This window comes from Trachemys scripta, chromosome 1 (assembly GCF_013100865.1).
Source record: "Trachemys scripta elegans isolate TJP31775 chromosome 1, CAS_Tse_1.0, whole genome shotgun sequence".
Lineage (NCBI taxonomy): Eukaryota > Metazoa > Chordata > Testudines > Emydidae > Trachemys > Trachemys scripta.
Window position 1 is genome coordinate 303,748,017 of NC_048298.1, and position 16,126 is coordinate 303,764,142.

Here is a 16,126-nt window from a genome sequence, read left to right on the forward strand (position 1 = left end):
ACTTAGGGCTTGTCAACACTACAAAATAAGGTTGACTTAAGTTAGGTCGACCTACAACCACCGTTGTAATTAAATCGGCTGTTGGTGTATCCCCCTGTGACGAACTGGGTCTGTTCTTACTGTGGTCTGTGAATGCTGACAGGGGAGTGTGGTTAGGATAGTCTGCATTGGGGGATGGGAGATTGCCCGAAGGAAAATACCTGAGCATGTAACATGAGAACCCAGGAAGGGGTTGGAGGCCAGGTGACACCTTGGCCCGGGAAACTGAACAAAGGCTGTGGGAGGGGTCGCTGAAGGCAGAGTTTTGGAAGTTGGCTGGTGAGATGGCTGGGAGGCAGAGATGGCTCTGACCTCCCAAGGGGGGCTGGGATGCCCTGGGACCCCAAGATGGACCTAACTGAGGGGGGTCCTGTTGTCTGTGCCTGCAAGACCTGTCTTGGACTGTATTCCTGTCATCCAAATAAACCTTCTGCTTTACTGGCTGGCTGAGAGTCATGGTGAATCGCAGGAAGCCGGGGGTGCAGGGCCCTGAGTCCCCCAATACTCCGTGACAACTGGTGGCAGCGGTGGGATCTACTGCACCCCGTGGACGGCGCTTCCTGCAGTAAGTGACTGGGGAGCAGTAAAACGAAGGGGGATTGACGGGGACCAGGCGTGCTGAAGAGTGAGAGAGAGACGGTTATTACCCCTGGGAGTGTGTGACCAGCGAGAAGGACTTTTGCAGTAACAGGGTCCCCCGGGGGGATCGCAGCGAGTGGTCCCAGGGGCGGAGGAGTCTGCAGCTCGACCCTGGCAGAGAGGTGGTGACCTCGAGAAGGGCTGGCACACTAGGGGTCCCCCTGGGAACTGTGGGGAGCTGTGAGCACACAGGCCGGTGAGTGGCCAGCAGGAAGATGTATGCCAAGCGGCTTAAGAGCGACCTGGTGGAGCTGTGCAAGCAGAGGCGGCTGCGCATTGGGAGGCTCACCAAAGAACAGCTCATTGCCCAGCTGGAGGCGGAAGATCGCGCGAATGAACTGATCCCTGTGTCTCAGGGAAGCAGCCTGGCAAATGCAGCGCAGGCACCAGTGTCTGTCCCAGCTGGGAGTGGTCAGCCGGCTGCTGAGGGCTTCCCGAGACCCCTCCTTCCTATGCCTAGGGGAAGGGTGGGGAGGAGCCCAGCAAATACCGAAGGCGCCGTGACCCCCCCGGCCAGCAGGGGATCCTCCCGGCGAAGCTCGCCGGCCAGCAGAGGATCCTCCCGGCGATGTTCGGCATCCGTGGAGCGGAATTGGCTGGAATGGGAGAAAGAGCTAAAACTGAGAGAGCTGGAGGATCGTGAACAACAGAGACAGCATGAAGAGAGACAGCATCAGCATGAACGGGAGGAGAATGAGAGACAGAGGCATTATGAACTGGAACTGGCCAGGCTAAGGGGCCGCGAGCCCCCGGCTGCGGTGAGTGAGGGGGGACCCAAGACTGCACGGAGCTTTATAAATTATAAATAAATTAATGGAGATATCCCATCTCCTAGAACTGGAAGGGACCTTGAAAGGTCATCGAGTCCAGCCCCCTGCCTTCACTAGCAGGACCAAGTACTGATTTTGCCCCAGATCCCTAAGTGGCCCCCTCAAGGATTGAACTCACAACCCTGGGTTTAGCAGGCCAATGCTCAAACCACTGAGCTATCCCTCCCCCTTTGATAAGTGCATCCTGGCCCCATGTAAGGAGGGGGAGGACATGGATGACTTCCTGGATGCCTTTGAGACGGCCTGCGAGCTGCACCAGGTTGATCCCGCGGACAGACTCCAGGTCCTTACCCCCTTACTGGACCCCAAAGCCGTGGCATTGTACCGCCAACTGGAAGAGGCGGAGAAAGGGGACTATGAACTATTCAAAAAGGCCCTGCTACGTGAGTTTGGGCTGACTCCTGAGATGTACCGGGAAAGGTTCCGGAGTCAGGATAAAACCCCTGAGATCTCATATCTGCAACTAGTCGTCCACATGGAGGGATATGCCAGCAAGTGGGCAGATGTGGCCCAGACGAAGGAGGACCTGGTTAAACTGCTGGTACTGGAGCAACTGTATGAGCGGTGCCCATCCGACCTGAGGCTGTGGTTGAGGGACAAAAAACCAGAGAACCCGCGACATGCAGGCCGGCTGGCCGATGAGTTTGTGAAGAGCTGGTCAGGGGATAACAGGGAGGAGTCTCAAAGGAACAGTCCCACCACAACGCAGAGAGAGAGTCACCATGGGACCTCCCCGTGGGAAAATACAGAAAAACCCCATCAAAGGGGAACATCCGGCGTCAGGACCATCCGACCCACCCAAGGGGACCCATGGGACATGGGCTGCTATCACTGTGGCCAGAAAGGCCACATACGGGCCCAGTGCCCCAGGCTCAGGGACAGACTGAGCAGACCAAACCCACAGAGGGTTGACTGGGTAGAGACCCAGCCAGGCGAGAGGCAGCATTCCCAGGGAAGGGGGGCTGGCAGAGTACCACCTGCTAAGGAGGGAGGAGAGCTCCAGGCCAGCTCCTCTGGGGGGCTGGATGCTCCAGACTCAGGGTTTTTGGTTTATACGGTGGGCGCGGGGCTGTCCCTCCGGAGAGAGTACCTTGTTCCCCTGGAGGTGGATGGGAGGAAGGTCAATGGATACTGGGATACGGGCGCAGAGGTGACGCTGGCCTGGCCCGAGGTGGTGGCCCCAGATCAGGTGGTGCCCAACACCTACCTGACCCTGACGGGGGTGGGCGGGACACCAGTCAAAGTGCCCGTGGCAAGGGTACACCTGAAGTGGGGGGCCAAGGAGGGCCCCAAGGATGAGGGGGTACACCCGTATTTGCCCACTGAGGTGTTGATGGGGGGGGGACCTGGAGGACTGGCCAAGCAACCCCCAAAGGGCACTGGTTGTGACCCGCAGTCAGAGCCGGCGAGGGGCACTCCGCCCTGGCCTTGGGGAGGGTGCCTTGCCTGAGGCGCAGGACCCTAACCTGGTGGGAAGGGAACGCCCAGGGACACGGCTCAGGGAGGCTGCAGCTTCAGACCCAGCCGGCGAGAAAGAGCAGGTGGCCATCCCTGTCCCAGCTGCTGAGTTCCAGGCCGAGTTGCAGAGAGATCCCTCCTTGCGGAAGATAAGGGACCTGGCCGACCTCAATGCGGTACAGACCATGGGACGAGGTGGCCGGAAAAGGTTCCTGTGGGAGAAGGGGTTCCTGTACTGAGAATGGGCTCCCCCAGGGAAAATGGAGTCAGGGGGGATCAGGAGGCAGCTGGTGGTACCCCAGAAGTATCACTGCCAGCTGCTGTGCCAGGCCCATGACATTCCCCTCTCAGGGCACCAGGGAACCTGGCGTACCCAGCAGAGGCTGCTACGGAGCTTTTACTGGCCTGGGGTCTTTGTTACTGTCCGACAGTACTGCGGATCCTGTGACCCCTGTCAGAGGGGGAGGAAGGCCCAGGACAAGGGGAAAACAGCTTTAGGACCCTTGCCAAGCATAGAGGATCCTTTCCGGAGGGTGGCCAAGGTTAAAAGGGCGGCTCTGAACCAAGAGAGCCCAAAGCACAGACCTCCAGACTGGAGCGCTGGGAGAAGACCACAGCCCAGTTGGAACCCCAGGAGTACTGGGGTGGGAAAAGGGCACAGGCCACATAAACCTGCCCACATGCAAACTGCGAGTGCCATCAAGCACCCCCGACCTAAGGGGGGGCGTGAAACTGGAGGGGCCTGGTGTAATTCTCACCAAGGAATGGGAGGGATGCGGGGGCATCCATGGGAACGGGGGTAGGTTCGAACTTCCCCGGGTCACTGGCTAAAGTGACCCTGCTCAGTTTGGTCTCGAAGGGGGGAGAGATGTGACGAACTGGGACTGTTCTTACTGTGGTCTGTGAATGCTGACAGGGGAGTGTGGCTAGGATAGTCTGCATTGGGGGATGGGAGACTGCCCGAAGGAGAATACCTGAGCATGTAACATGAGAACCCAGGAAGGGGTTGGAGGCCAGGTGACACCTTGGCCCGGGAAACTGAACAAAGGCTGTGGGAGGGGTCGCTGAAGGCAGAGTTTTGGAAGTTGGCTGGTGAGATGGCTGGGAGGCAGAGATGGCTCTGACCTCCCAAGGGGGGCTGGGATGCCCTGGGACCCCAAGATGGACCTAACTGAGGGGGGTCCTGTTGTCTGTGCCTGCAAGACCTGTCTTGGACTGTATTCCTGTCATCTAAATAAACCTTCTGCTTTACTGGCTGGCTGAGAGTCATGGTGAATCGCAGGAAACCGGGGGTGCAGGGCCCTGAGTTCCCCCACACTCCATGACACCCCCCTTCCGCCGGTGGTGCATGTCCTCACCAGGAGCCCTTGCACTGACTGAAGTGGGGCATTGACAGCCGAAGTCTGGGGCACTGACAGCTGGGCGGGACTCCCCCACCTGGCCCCAGGGCTGACTAGGTGTCAAAGACATTGTTGCCCTGTGCTGCACTTTCTCATTCCTAATATTCCAGACAAGCCTCATTTTAAAATAGTTCCAAGCTTCACAGGAGTCAGTTCTTGAGCCTTCCCTTTTACTATATCAATAATTTGGCATCCCCTGGGTGTTGTCAGAGACCTGAAATTCTTTCTCAACAGAACTTGAGAGTTTAAAAAAAATCAAAATGTGTTTGTCAGAAGGATTCCCGTTTTGTGCAGGCCAAAAGGATATGCTCTCGGAGACTTACCCAAGAATATTAAAGCTTGCTCCACTTGGGATACGTTAACCTCTTGACTGAGAAAAATCAATAAGGTTTGTCAGGCTGTCACCTGTATATCTACACAATCACCCATTTCTCTAGGGTAGCTGAAGAAGCGTCTTCAGATGTTGCAGCTAACTGTAATGTAGTGAGAGCAGTCCTCTGGAAACACTAATCAGAGTTAAGGCTAAGATTTTGTCACGGATATTTTTAGTAAAAGTCACGGACAGGTCACGGGCAATAAAGAAAAATTCACGGAAGCCCGTGACCTGTCCATGACTTTTACTAAAAAATATCCGTGACAAAATGGGGAGCTCAGCTGCGGGGCCCCACACCGCCTGCAGCTGCTCGGCAGCTATGGGGGCCACTCCAAGCTCTGGGGCCCCCATCACCCATGGGAGCTTGGAGCTACATGGGCCCCCACTGCCCGCAGCCACTTGGAGCTCTGGAATACCCCTGCTGCCCGTGGTGGCCGGAAGCTCTGGAGATCCCCCGCGGCAGTCAGGATTTCCGGGGACCCCTTCCAGGCGGGGAGGGGTACCCCACATCTCCTGGCCGCTGCAGGCAGCATGGGGACCCTGCAGCTCCCAGCAGCTGGGAGGAGGTTGCTGGAAGTCATGGATTCTGTGACTTCTACAACCTCCGTGAAAAAATTGTAGCCTTAATCATAGTCTCCTCTCAGATTTAGCATCTCACACAGTCTGGGTTTCTCAAGTTCTGCTAGGTATGATATTACAGACAATGAGAGCCTTGAGCAGAAAGGCAAATTTGTACTTATCAGAGAATTCTATTTCTGTGACGTCTTTACAGATTCTCCACCAAGAAACCAACCCATTGGCTTGTTCTCAGTAGTAATTAATATCTAGCTCTGACATAATGCTTTTCAGACAAAAGAGGTCAGTATCATTTGCCTCCTTTTACAGATGTATATTATTAGTTAGGTTGGCATAGAAAGAGAGTTATCGCCTGGTTAGAGTGGGCTGCTCTAGAGAGGAGGGAAGAGTGACAAAAACTTAGCAGCAGCTTGTCCTAATCACATTGGTGACACGGCCCATGTTCCAGAAGAGGGGAGACACGTCACAGAAATCTAATTCGCTGGTAAAACCAAACGTGCTCTTCCCCCACCGCGCCAGTAGTGTAATATAGTAATGTCTAACTGTGATTATCATCTCTAATTGGTTCCATTGTGCCTTTGTTCTCACTTTTTCAGATGGGTATGCATTTTCTCAAGAAGAACATGGAGTTGTTTCTCAGTCTCAAGTTGTTCGATCCTACGACACTACCAAACAGAGAGCTGGAGTAGAATAACACAGTTCTTTCCTGGATTGGTGGTGGGAGTAATGAGATTTGGATCAATGCATCCACTGTTAACGCATCCTTGACTAAGGTTGGCAGCAGCAGCCAAAACACCGGAACACTCATTTCTGTGGCCTTAGCCAACACATTTATTATGTATTCCCCCTGCAGACCTTGAGCACACATTGTGGGGAAATCATTGTTTTAAATCTAGCGCAGTGCTCCGCCTAACTTTTGTTTATGTTGTTATGAAGCATTTGACTGTGCTATGTGAGGTGTGAAATTAAAAACATTATGTTTTACCACTATTTAAAACAGCAGTATAAATTGTTCTGGGAGAAAAGTAAAGAATTTATGTTCCATGAGAAATTGGCCTTTGCTTAATTGGAATGGGGTACTGACATTTCCTGTTTTGTTACTTACAGATTAAGTACACAGAGCTGCATGTGAGTCTTACTCTATAACATTCACTGTTTACTTTAGCTGATTGAATTTTGAAATGGACAAATTAGGTATAAACTTTTTGATTGAACAAAACAACACAGTATATGGTAGGCTGGAAAAGTTAAGTGCTTATTTTGCATACCTAGTCATGACAAATTAACACAGTATGGCAGTTCAGTCTATATAATATTTCATGACCTTTTACAGGATTCTTTATCTTAGCTTTCTTTAAAAAACGTATTCACATGGAAAGTATCTATAGATCCCTCGGGTCGCATGGTAGGACAGGTGCAGTGATTGCATGCGTTCTGCACAGGGAATATCCAAAAATATACAACCCTTTCCAACAGTTTTGTGCATTGTACGTGGATGAGAACTTCAAATCTGGGCACAAGACATCCCTTTTTAAACTATACCGCTACCTCGATATAACGCAACCTGATATAACACGAATTCAGATATAACGTGGTAAAGCAGTGCTCCGGGGGGGGGGGGGGGGCGGGGCTGCACTCTGGTGGATCAAAGCAAGTTCAATATAACACAGTTTCACCTATAACACGGTAAGATTTTTTGGCTCCTGAGGACAGAGTTATATTGAGGTAGAGGAATATATAACAAAACATCAAGAACTGAAATGCTCAGTGTATCTTCCATGTTATTCTGCAGCAAGGAAGCAACCTCCAGCAAAGAGTTGGGTAGTGCAAGGATTATTGGGATTCATAGGAGTGAGCAGGGACAGAAACTGCTTCAACATTTCCTCCCAGTGCTGAGGTTCACATTCTCCTTTCTAATGTCTGAAAATCTGGTGCCTTTACATCCTCTGCTGGTGAATTCTATGTAAACTCATGGGACAAGAATACATTTTGGACTGTCACATGCCAAAATGTGCATAATGTCTGCGCAAGAAGGGAACGGCTGTGGAAAAGATCAGTGCGCGTTACCAAATTCTCTGTGACCATGGAGTCTGGAGGGAACTCGTACCCAAAAAAACCCAACTTTGAAACGGGGAAAAAAAGCCTCTTTCTGCCCAATGCTTTGGAGACATTGTTTGAGCACATTTCAGCCTTTTGAAAAGCTCACCCCCGAGCACTGCCACAGCTGCTTTAGAGTAAGTGAGGGATGATTGCACCAGTTCATGTTGTCACATAAAAGCATTGCTAGCCATGATGGGAAGAGAAGGCCAGCTGTTTGTGGGTTCAACTGGGCCAGTTCCCTTCCTAGATCTGATCCAACAACTGAGTACTCCCCAGATTTCCTGAGATATGTTCTGAATCCAGCAAGCTGGAAGGAATGCTGGTTGTACTCAGGGCCGCCAAGAGTGGGTTTGGGCCCCGGTGAAAAAAAATTTTTGGGCCTCCCAGCAAGGGCGGACCGGCTAAACAGGGCCAACAATGGGGGGGGGAAGCCGGGCCCCCTTCCAGACCGCCGGGCCCTGGTAATTTGTACCGGCTTCCCCCCCGCCCCGCTCTCATCGGCCCTGGTTGTACTGACTTACTTTCTGAATGGGACAGGCCTGCTATTGCCTGTGTTGGAAGTATGCAAAAATCTGAAAGAAGTGGTGCAGAAGTAAGAACTGAATAGAGCCCTTAGAAAGCTAACACTGTCCTCCAGACGAGGCCTATTAATTTTAGTCACCAAACCATGTTTTTGAATAGCATAAAGTAAATATTGCTGCGCAGTTTGTGTTCAGCCAACTTTCTCAGTTATTGCATAAGCTATACATGTGCACTTAATAAGCCGACACTGTTTTTGCCCTACTGACCATCATCCAGAACGTTTATTGATTTAAGTCTATTTGAAAGTAATTCAAATATGAATATTTATGCTCAGCAAGCAAGAGCAAAACACTAGCTTGGCTCACTGACTTAAGGGTCTTGAGTGAACTCCAGCACTTGAACACCACAGTTCAATTCCCAGTGCCACCTCTAAGGCCTAGATTTCTCTCACATTGAACAGTAAATTTTCTGGTCCTACAGTACCATGCAGGATTGGTCTTGGATTAGGGTGATGATTTGAAGGGAAAAGTCACCACCTTCTAGTTACAGTGCTAATGAGGGAATTATGCAATGAGGGAAACTTGCAAGTAATTTGCCACAGGCATGAATGTCAAGGGGCTCGCTCTCGCTCTGTGTGTGTGTGTGCGTGCATGCGTGTGTGTGTGTGTATGTGTGTGTGAGACAGACAGACAGAGACATGGATGAGGCATAAAGGAGAGAGTACAGAGAGGGCAAATAAACAAAAGACAAAACCTGATCTCAGGCGTATTAGAACCTTTTTGTGGCAGTCCAACATATTAAACATTTTCTTTTTATTCAGAAACTAGTCCTGCTTAAGAATTACACAAGGTAAATCTGCACTTGGACAAAGCTGCTGTTTCTTCCTTTTCCAACACCACAGAGTAAAATTAACTTCCTACATGGACAAAAATAAGCCTTTGTACTCTAAACTACACTGCAAATGTTAACATTTAAGTACTTTCAGAGGGTTTTTAAAAGTATGTGAAAAAGTACATAAAAATTGTACAAACAGTAATGCAAGTTAAGCCTGCGCATTGAGGGGAGCATAGAAAGACCCCGTACTCGCTTCAGTTATTTTTTTAATGCAACAAACTTTTGTACAGCAAAATGAGGGATGCTGTGGAGGAGCAGCTGTCAGCTGCTGTGATTTATGTTACTAGCACTGACTATGGGCTATATCTTTTTGACCTAGCTCTACATGGAGGTCAGAGAGTGTCACACACAAACCCTCACTAAAGTGACTAGTGGATTGAACTGAGATACATACGTTAATGTCAACTCAATGAAAACTACACCTGGGCTTGATCACACAGCTATACAGTATGTGACATGGGGACTGGTAGGTCAAATTTTATCATTAGTGTAGGACCTTACTGTGGATCTGGGTTAATCCTGTAGCACCCACCCAGGTCAAGACCTGGCATTCTTCTTGTCCTTCGGAGTCATTACAAGCACTGATCTATTGTAGTAGGCTATATCCTGGCTGTTTTAGTTCCTTGTCTTTGTGAACAGTGATTAGGTGTATTCCAGCACATATTAGCAAAAAAGAGAAGCACAACAGCTCTGTATCAACAAAATTCCATGTGCCATCACAGAGCTGCATATAGCAGCAGGAGCAGTCTTTGAAACAACGCGGTGAAAATGTTATCAACTAGACAGGGAAGCAGAGCAGAATAAGCTAAAGCTTTCGGCTTGACAGTCTGTATTAACACTTCAGTGCTGACCAGAAAATGGACTCGTTGGCAGCTCTCTGCATTGACCAATCTGCCAGTTCTGGGGGACAGCTGACGTGTCTCTTCCTGGGCTCCTTTGTGAAAAACAGACATTATTTGTCCCTTCGGATCAATACAATGCACAAGCCGGAGGGGGCCATGGAAACGACTGTTTCTTTAACAAAATGCCTAGTAAATTAAAACCGGTGAACTAGGCTTTGAGCTGAGCGCTGCTGAAAAGTCTGTTGACATTTTTGTTTCCTTGAAAGAGCTTCAGGTCTTGCTGTAGGGAGCAAGCAGAAGAAGTCAGTAATAACTTGTCAAGGAGGAACAGTGAATAACTAATAAAAGTATCTGAGTCAAACTAAGTTGCTAATATATTTAAAAATGTATGTGGAGTTAACATAAACTATATGGGCTGTAAATTAAGATAACAGTCAAACCTCACTAATCTGCAAGTCACTAGACCACACACTTTTTAATGTTTGCCAAAAATGTGCATTCTCTCTCCACTACTCAGCTAACAGTTAATAGCAGATGCTGCAGTGAAGTCTCCTATTACTGAGATTACATAATTTTTACAGCACATATTACACTGTGTTTGCTAGGAGAATATCAATTATCATAAATAACGAAAACTAAACTAAGATGGGCAAAATACATGAAAAGTCCATGTTGTGATGCCAGCTTTGTGCTTGTTCACTTAGGGTGACATTCAGCCCTGTACAGAGGGCCAGCACAAGACTTAAGTGGGGCATAAGCCTGGTGCCACCCTAGTCACAGGGGTTAATTTCACCCTTACGGGTTAATTCACAAAAATGTAGTAATTTGCACTGGTTCTCCCATGCTTCAGCATGAATCAGTGAAGTTCTGGTGTCTGTTCTGCAAGCAGCCAGGGCTTTATAACTAGCATGGATGTCATGTTAATTTCATTTTTAAACTACTCTGGGGAGTGTGCTCTTGCCCTTACGCTTAGCACTCAGGGATTTGAACTGGAAACAGTTGCTTTAATGGGACTCACACCCAAGAAACCCTGTGGAGTTAGATGAGCTCTCACCTAGTTTTGAAACATGGCAAAATGTTTTAGCCTAGTTCTGACGCATTGTGCGAGGTCACAGACCTGAAGTAGTTGAGGCAGTAGTGTAAAACTCAGTCACCTGTTGTAATGATGCCTTCATCTGCTGATGACCCTAAATATATATAGCGAGAGAGTGATGAAAAAGAGCATTGTAACCAGGGCAGTACCTGATACACTGATGTGCAAAGAAAGAGAGGTTGTGAATTGAAATCCAGATGATTGGGTGTCCAGTACAACTAGCAACTACTGCTGTGCACACCAATGTTTTTCAAAGCCAAAGTCGGAGATAGGACAAGACTGGCAGATAATTATGAAAATGACAGCTGGGTTTCTTACCAGCGCTCTATCAGTCTATCTACCAGTCTGGACCCCCTTATGTAGTGAAAGGCTCATCATACAAGAGTGTATACGCACTTGCCCGATGAATGACCGAAGAGCAGAGGCCTGTTCTATAGCATACTCCTCCCTCCCTCACTCACTTCCCTCAAGTGCCCTTTCTACAGGAGACCTAGCCCCATATTTAGCTTCTTAGGAGTCAGGTGGGGCCAGTGAACCATCAGGTAGCTGGGCTTTGGTATACTGAGTTCTAATAAGTCTACGGCCACGTAGAAACTATGACAGGTTTCAGAGTAACAGCCGTGTTAGTCTGTATCCGCAAAAAGAAGAACAGGAGTACTTGTGGCACCTTAGAGACTAACAAATTTATTAGAGCATAAGCTTTCGTGGACTACAGCCCACTTCTTCGGATGCATATAGTAGAAACTATGGTTATTATTTATACTGCAAACCATGGTCACGTGACTATTCCCAGAAACAGTGGAGCTGGAACATCCTGCTTCAGGAACACAGAGCCTAATTCCTTGAGAAGCACCATTAGCAGAATAGGGCCTGACATACAATGAAGCAGATCTGAGTCTATCCAGAATGGAGAGCATGGTGCATGTAGGGCTCAATCCTGAGGGCGGGGGGGCAGAGCATTTTGGCTCAGATTCAGCAATGCACTAGCTCAGGGGTTCTCAAACTGAGGGTCGGGACCCTTCAGGGGGGTCGCGAGGTTATTACATGGGGGGGGGTGTCGCAAGCTGTCAACCTCCACCCCAAACCTGCTTTGCCTCCAGCATTTATAATGGTGTTAAATATATTTAAAAGTGTTTTTAATTTATTGGGGGGGGGTCGCACTCAGAGGCTTGATATGTGAAAGCGGTCACCAGTAAAAAAGTTTGAGAGCCACTGCACTAGCTTAACTTTCAGGCATGGGAGCAGTTCCATTGTCTGCAGTGGGAATATATTTACATTAAGCACGTCTGTAAGTACATCACTGGCTCAGGCCCAGAGGACAATGCATCTTGCAAGATCAAGCCCAACACGGTTGCTCAGAAACACCCATAGTTAGACAAAATTTGTCCTTGAGCAAACCTTGGGGGTTTCTAGGAGTTCAAACCCCACCCCTCTGCTGCTCACACCAGCGGCTACTGCCATTTAATAGACTTAGAAGCAATGCTGCTCCTTAGGGCCACTTAGAACAACAGCAATAGAACTCAGAAACTCCTGATTCAAAAGGCTAGTCCATCTACCAGCTGAGCTTGAGGAAATTCTCATTGAGAAAAGGGGCCTATGACACATAGATGATTAGTTCTGTTCCATCCAGTTCGGGCGATGGTACCATCAGACTCTAGACAGTTCAGTAGATTCTGTGCTGTAGGGTCAAGGAAGCTCCCCCAACCCTTGTTATTTCCAGATTAAAATCAGAATGCCGCAGTCCGTTGCCAGGCAACACGTGATGCCCAAGTGAGGTCACGTCTTCCACAGTTAACACATTCCAGCCTCGGCGTCTATCAGACCATGGCATGTGTGCTCAAGATGGCTGCCTGGCGGGCCCAGTCGGTTACACCCCACTTGGTCAAGAATGTTAAAAAATTGGCAGAACATTGCAGCGGGGCACAAGGGGAGGAGCAACTCCTACACACAAACACACACATGCTCTTTTACACAAGCACACAGGGCTCGCTCTGGGATGGGCGATGTGCTGCTTCCAGAGGCTGTGGCGCTGGCTGTAATGCCTTGTGAACAAATGCTGCTCCAGAGCTGAGCACTGTGCAGATGGGCTGGGGAAAGGAAGAGGAGCACCATACCAGAGCCCCACCAGCACCCGCTCTCTGCAGCAGTATCCTCAACCAGTTATCCTCCCCTTGCCCCCCAACAACACACAAAATCTTCCCCTTGTTTCTACCTGTGAGCCAACACCCACAATTCTTTGGGACAGAGTAGGCAACAGACCAATTTCTTGGGCAGTGTTTGCATTGTAGACCCAAAAAGAATGAAAACTCTGGAGTTATGTCATACTGAAGACAAGAGAGATAGGGCTTCATGACTGCAGCAATAACTTGGCCTCTTACTCAGGCCTCTATCCTAGCTCTCAGCTGGACACAGATACGGCCACACACAAAAACTGTCACAAGGGTGGTGGTGCTGCCAACCTCGGCTTGCCGGCCCGTCCAGAGGCTACAGACTGAGTGTTGCTTTCACGCGGGCTGGGCTCTACCCTCTTGCCAGTGTGGATGCAGGCTAAACCAGGCCAAGCACATCCTCCAGTACCTACCCACCATTTCCTCTCCCCCATGGGTCTAGCTAGAAGGCCGAACAAGAAGCTCTCTCACAATACTCTGGGAAAGGTTCATGAAGCAGCTCAGTTTATGGCTGCACTAAGGACCATGGGATGTGCCCCCAGAAATCCTAGCACCTCATATGAGACAGTGCAGCCCCTGTGTGAACTCAGTCAAGCGGACACACTGGCGTACCAAGCACTCAAGTTAACTCAGCAATGAAGCCATAAGCCCAGGAGAGACACTTGCAGCTCACCTCAGCAGGGACTGCAGGAGATAGGCCTGTTTCTGGGTGGCAGCGGCCACACTTTTTTCTAGACAGACAATAATGTCAGGAAAGGGGATTTTATGGGCACAAGCTGGAACTAAAAAGCAGAAAAGCGACAGCCTCCATATGGCCAGGCCTGAGTATGGAGATGCCCTGTGAAAAACCCAGTGATCAAAGATAGCCTGAGAGACTGCCATAAGTACACCTCTACTTGGCTGATGACATCAGCAAACTTGCAGCTATAAAGTGGTGAAGCAAAAGGAAAGAAAGCCGACACGAGCACTGGGTTGTGAGTGTTTTAAAGCCTGATTACCTTGCTGGGTGGTTTCAGGGAGAAGCTGTTCCAGACATCATTTTGGCATTAATGAAGCGATTCCAAAACATCTGCAGGGATGTTTGGAAAACAGAATTCAACAGCTGTTGTGTACACTTCTGCTTTCCCCCACTGGTCTGGCTCTTTGGTCAGGAAATGCATGTGAATGCTTACAGCTTTCATCAGCAGCAGGTATTAGACTGGAAAAGCTGCTCGACATTGTCCTCATCCCTTTTACACCAGGGCGCTTGAGCAAGCAAAACAATTAGTCAGTTAGGCCTCATGAGACAGGGGTGTGTGTGTGAGTGTGTGTGCAAGAATGGGAGATATTCCATTCTGTTTGAAACCATAACCTGGCTCTCTACAACTGCAGTGTAGCCCATTGTTCCTGGAGGTCAAATATTCAGCCATTTGAGTGACAGGATCTTTACCAGCATCTTTTTCATCAGTGAGCAAAGTCGTGTGCCCTCTTGGCTGTCATATCTGTGTGCCAATTGCTTAAATATTGGTTCAGATGGGCAGGTTTTAATCTGGATATGCAGAGCGGAGCAATGCTGTGGGGGAATGTTTAATTGGCTCCCAGCAGAGAAACAAGAGCTGCGCTGGTGTGTGGGTTTTTTCCTTCTAGAAGTGTTACCATTTTCACATTCTATTAATGTCCTCTGGTAGTTTCCACACAGCAGCAGTGCATTACAGTAGAGTTTGTTTCCCTCCCAAAGTGAATACAAATGAAGGTCATTTACTTGTACAGTTAGCTGGTTTGGCAAACTTAGTAAATGTGTAGTTTTGAACCATATTGTTGATTGGTGTATGGCCACAATATTTCTTTTATTACTGGATGGGAGGATGGGGGGATTTTTATTTTTTGTTTCTTCACCACCCTGAATGTTACAGCAAAGAAGTTCAATATTAAATGCAGTCAAGTTTTAGCCCGCAAATCTGCTGTGGTCTCTCTCATTCATTACCTTACTGGGTGATTTTTAAGGGCTGCTCCGGCTCCCATTGCCATCAATGATTGAAGGGATCAGGCCCCAAAGTCAGCATTAGCTAATTAAAATAAGAATGTCACTGGCTTGCTTTGCAGCTTGCACCTGTTATTCAAATGGCTTCTGACTGTAGCCAGAGGGCAAACCTGCCTTTTTTTTACAAAACTAGGTGGTGGCCTGTTGTGTTCTCTTACCACTACCTTTGGGTTCCTTGACTAAAGGACAGCGATGTCTGTGAGGATGAGGCAGTTTACTGACCCATCAGCATATTCAAACCCACATGGGGAAGCTGGAATGACAGACATGTGCCTGTGCGGGGAACAGTGGACGTGCAAAGCAGGGCCGGCTTTAGGCCAATTCAACCAATTCCCCTGAATTGGGCCCCACCCTTAAGAGGGCCCTGCGCCCAAGCCCTGGTACAGCATATCGGGAAGAGCCGGTGTGCTGTACCCAGGTGGCCTGGCTTCCCCAGGGGGTAATTTAAAGGGCTGGGGCTCCCAGCAGGGGCTGGAGCCCCAGGCCCTTTAAATTGCCACCAGAGCCCAACTGCTGGAGCCCTGGGGTAGTGCTGTGGGGCTCTGGGGGCTATTTAAAAAGTCCGTGGCTCCCATTGCTTCTACCACCCCGGCCCTTTAAATAGCCGCTGGAGCCCCGCCGCTTCCCCAGGACTCCCGCAGCTATTTAAAGGGCCGGGGCGGTGGAAGCAGGGGAGCCCCAGGCCCTTTAAATAGCCCCCGGGCCCCGGGCTGCTGCTGCTGCTACCCCAGTGTGGGAGGGAGGAGGAGGGGGCACTTACCGTACAGGGTGCGCTGTACCCGCACCCTCTGTCCGCACCAGCCCCGCACCTCCTGCCCTGCCCGCAGACAGCCCCTGTCTCCAGTCAGCCCCGCACCCCCTGCCCGCACCAGCCCTGCACCCCCTGTCCTGCCCCTGCCCACAGCCAGCCCCTGCCGCACCCCCTGCCCTGTCTCCAGCCAACCCCTGCCGCACCTCCCTGCCTGAAGCCAGCAAGTCCTGCACTCCTCTGTCTCCAGCCCTGCCAACCCATGCCGCACCCCCCCGCGGCCATGCCTGAAGCCAGCCAGCCCGCCCCACACCCCCCTGTCTCCAGCCAGCCCTGCACCCCTTACCCTGCCTGCAGCCAGACCCTACCTCCAGTGAGCCCCTGCCCTGCCTCCAGCCAGCCCCTGGTGGTCCACTGGTGCCCT

General features: G+C 50.0%; 1 protein-coding gene across 3 annotated transcripts in view; it reads left to right on the top strand.

Annotated features, from left to right (window-relative positions):
• Window positions 1-6,312, top strand: part of ATP8A2 (ATPase phospholipid transporting 8A2) — a 584,689-nt gene extending 578,377 nt beyond the window's left edge. For all 3 annotated transcript variants that reach the window (XM_034758733.1, XM_034758730.1, XM_034758731.1), the window contains exon 37: window positions 5,912-6,312. In XM_034758733.1, the coding sequence (XP_034614624.1) occupies window positions 5,912-6,009 (98 nt within the window). In that variant the 3' untranslated portion in view covers window positions 6,010-6,312. The remainder of the gene's footprint in view (window positions 1-5,911) is intronic.
• The last annotated feature ends 9,814 nt before the right edge of the window (window positions 6,313-16,126 follow it).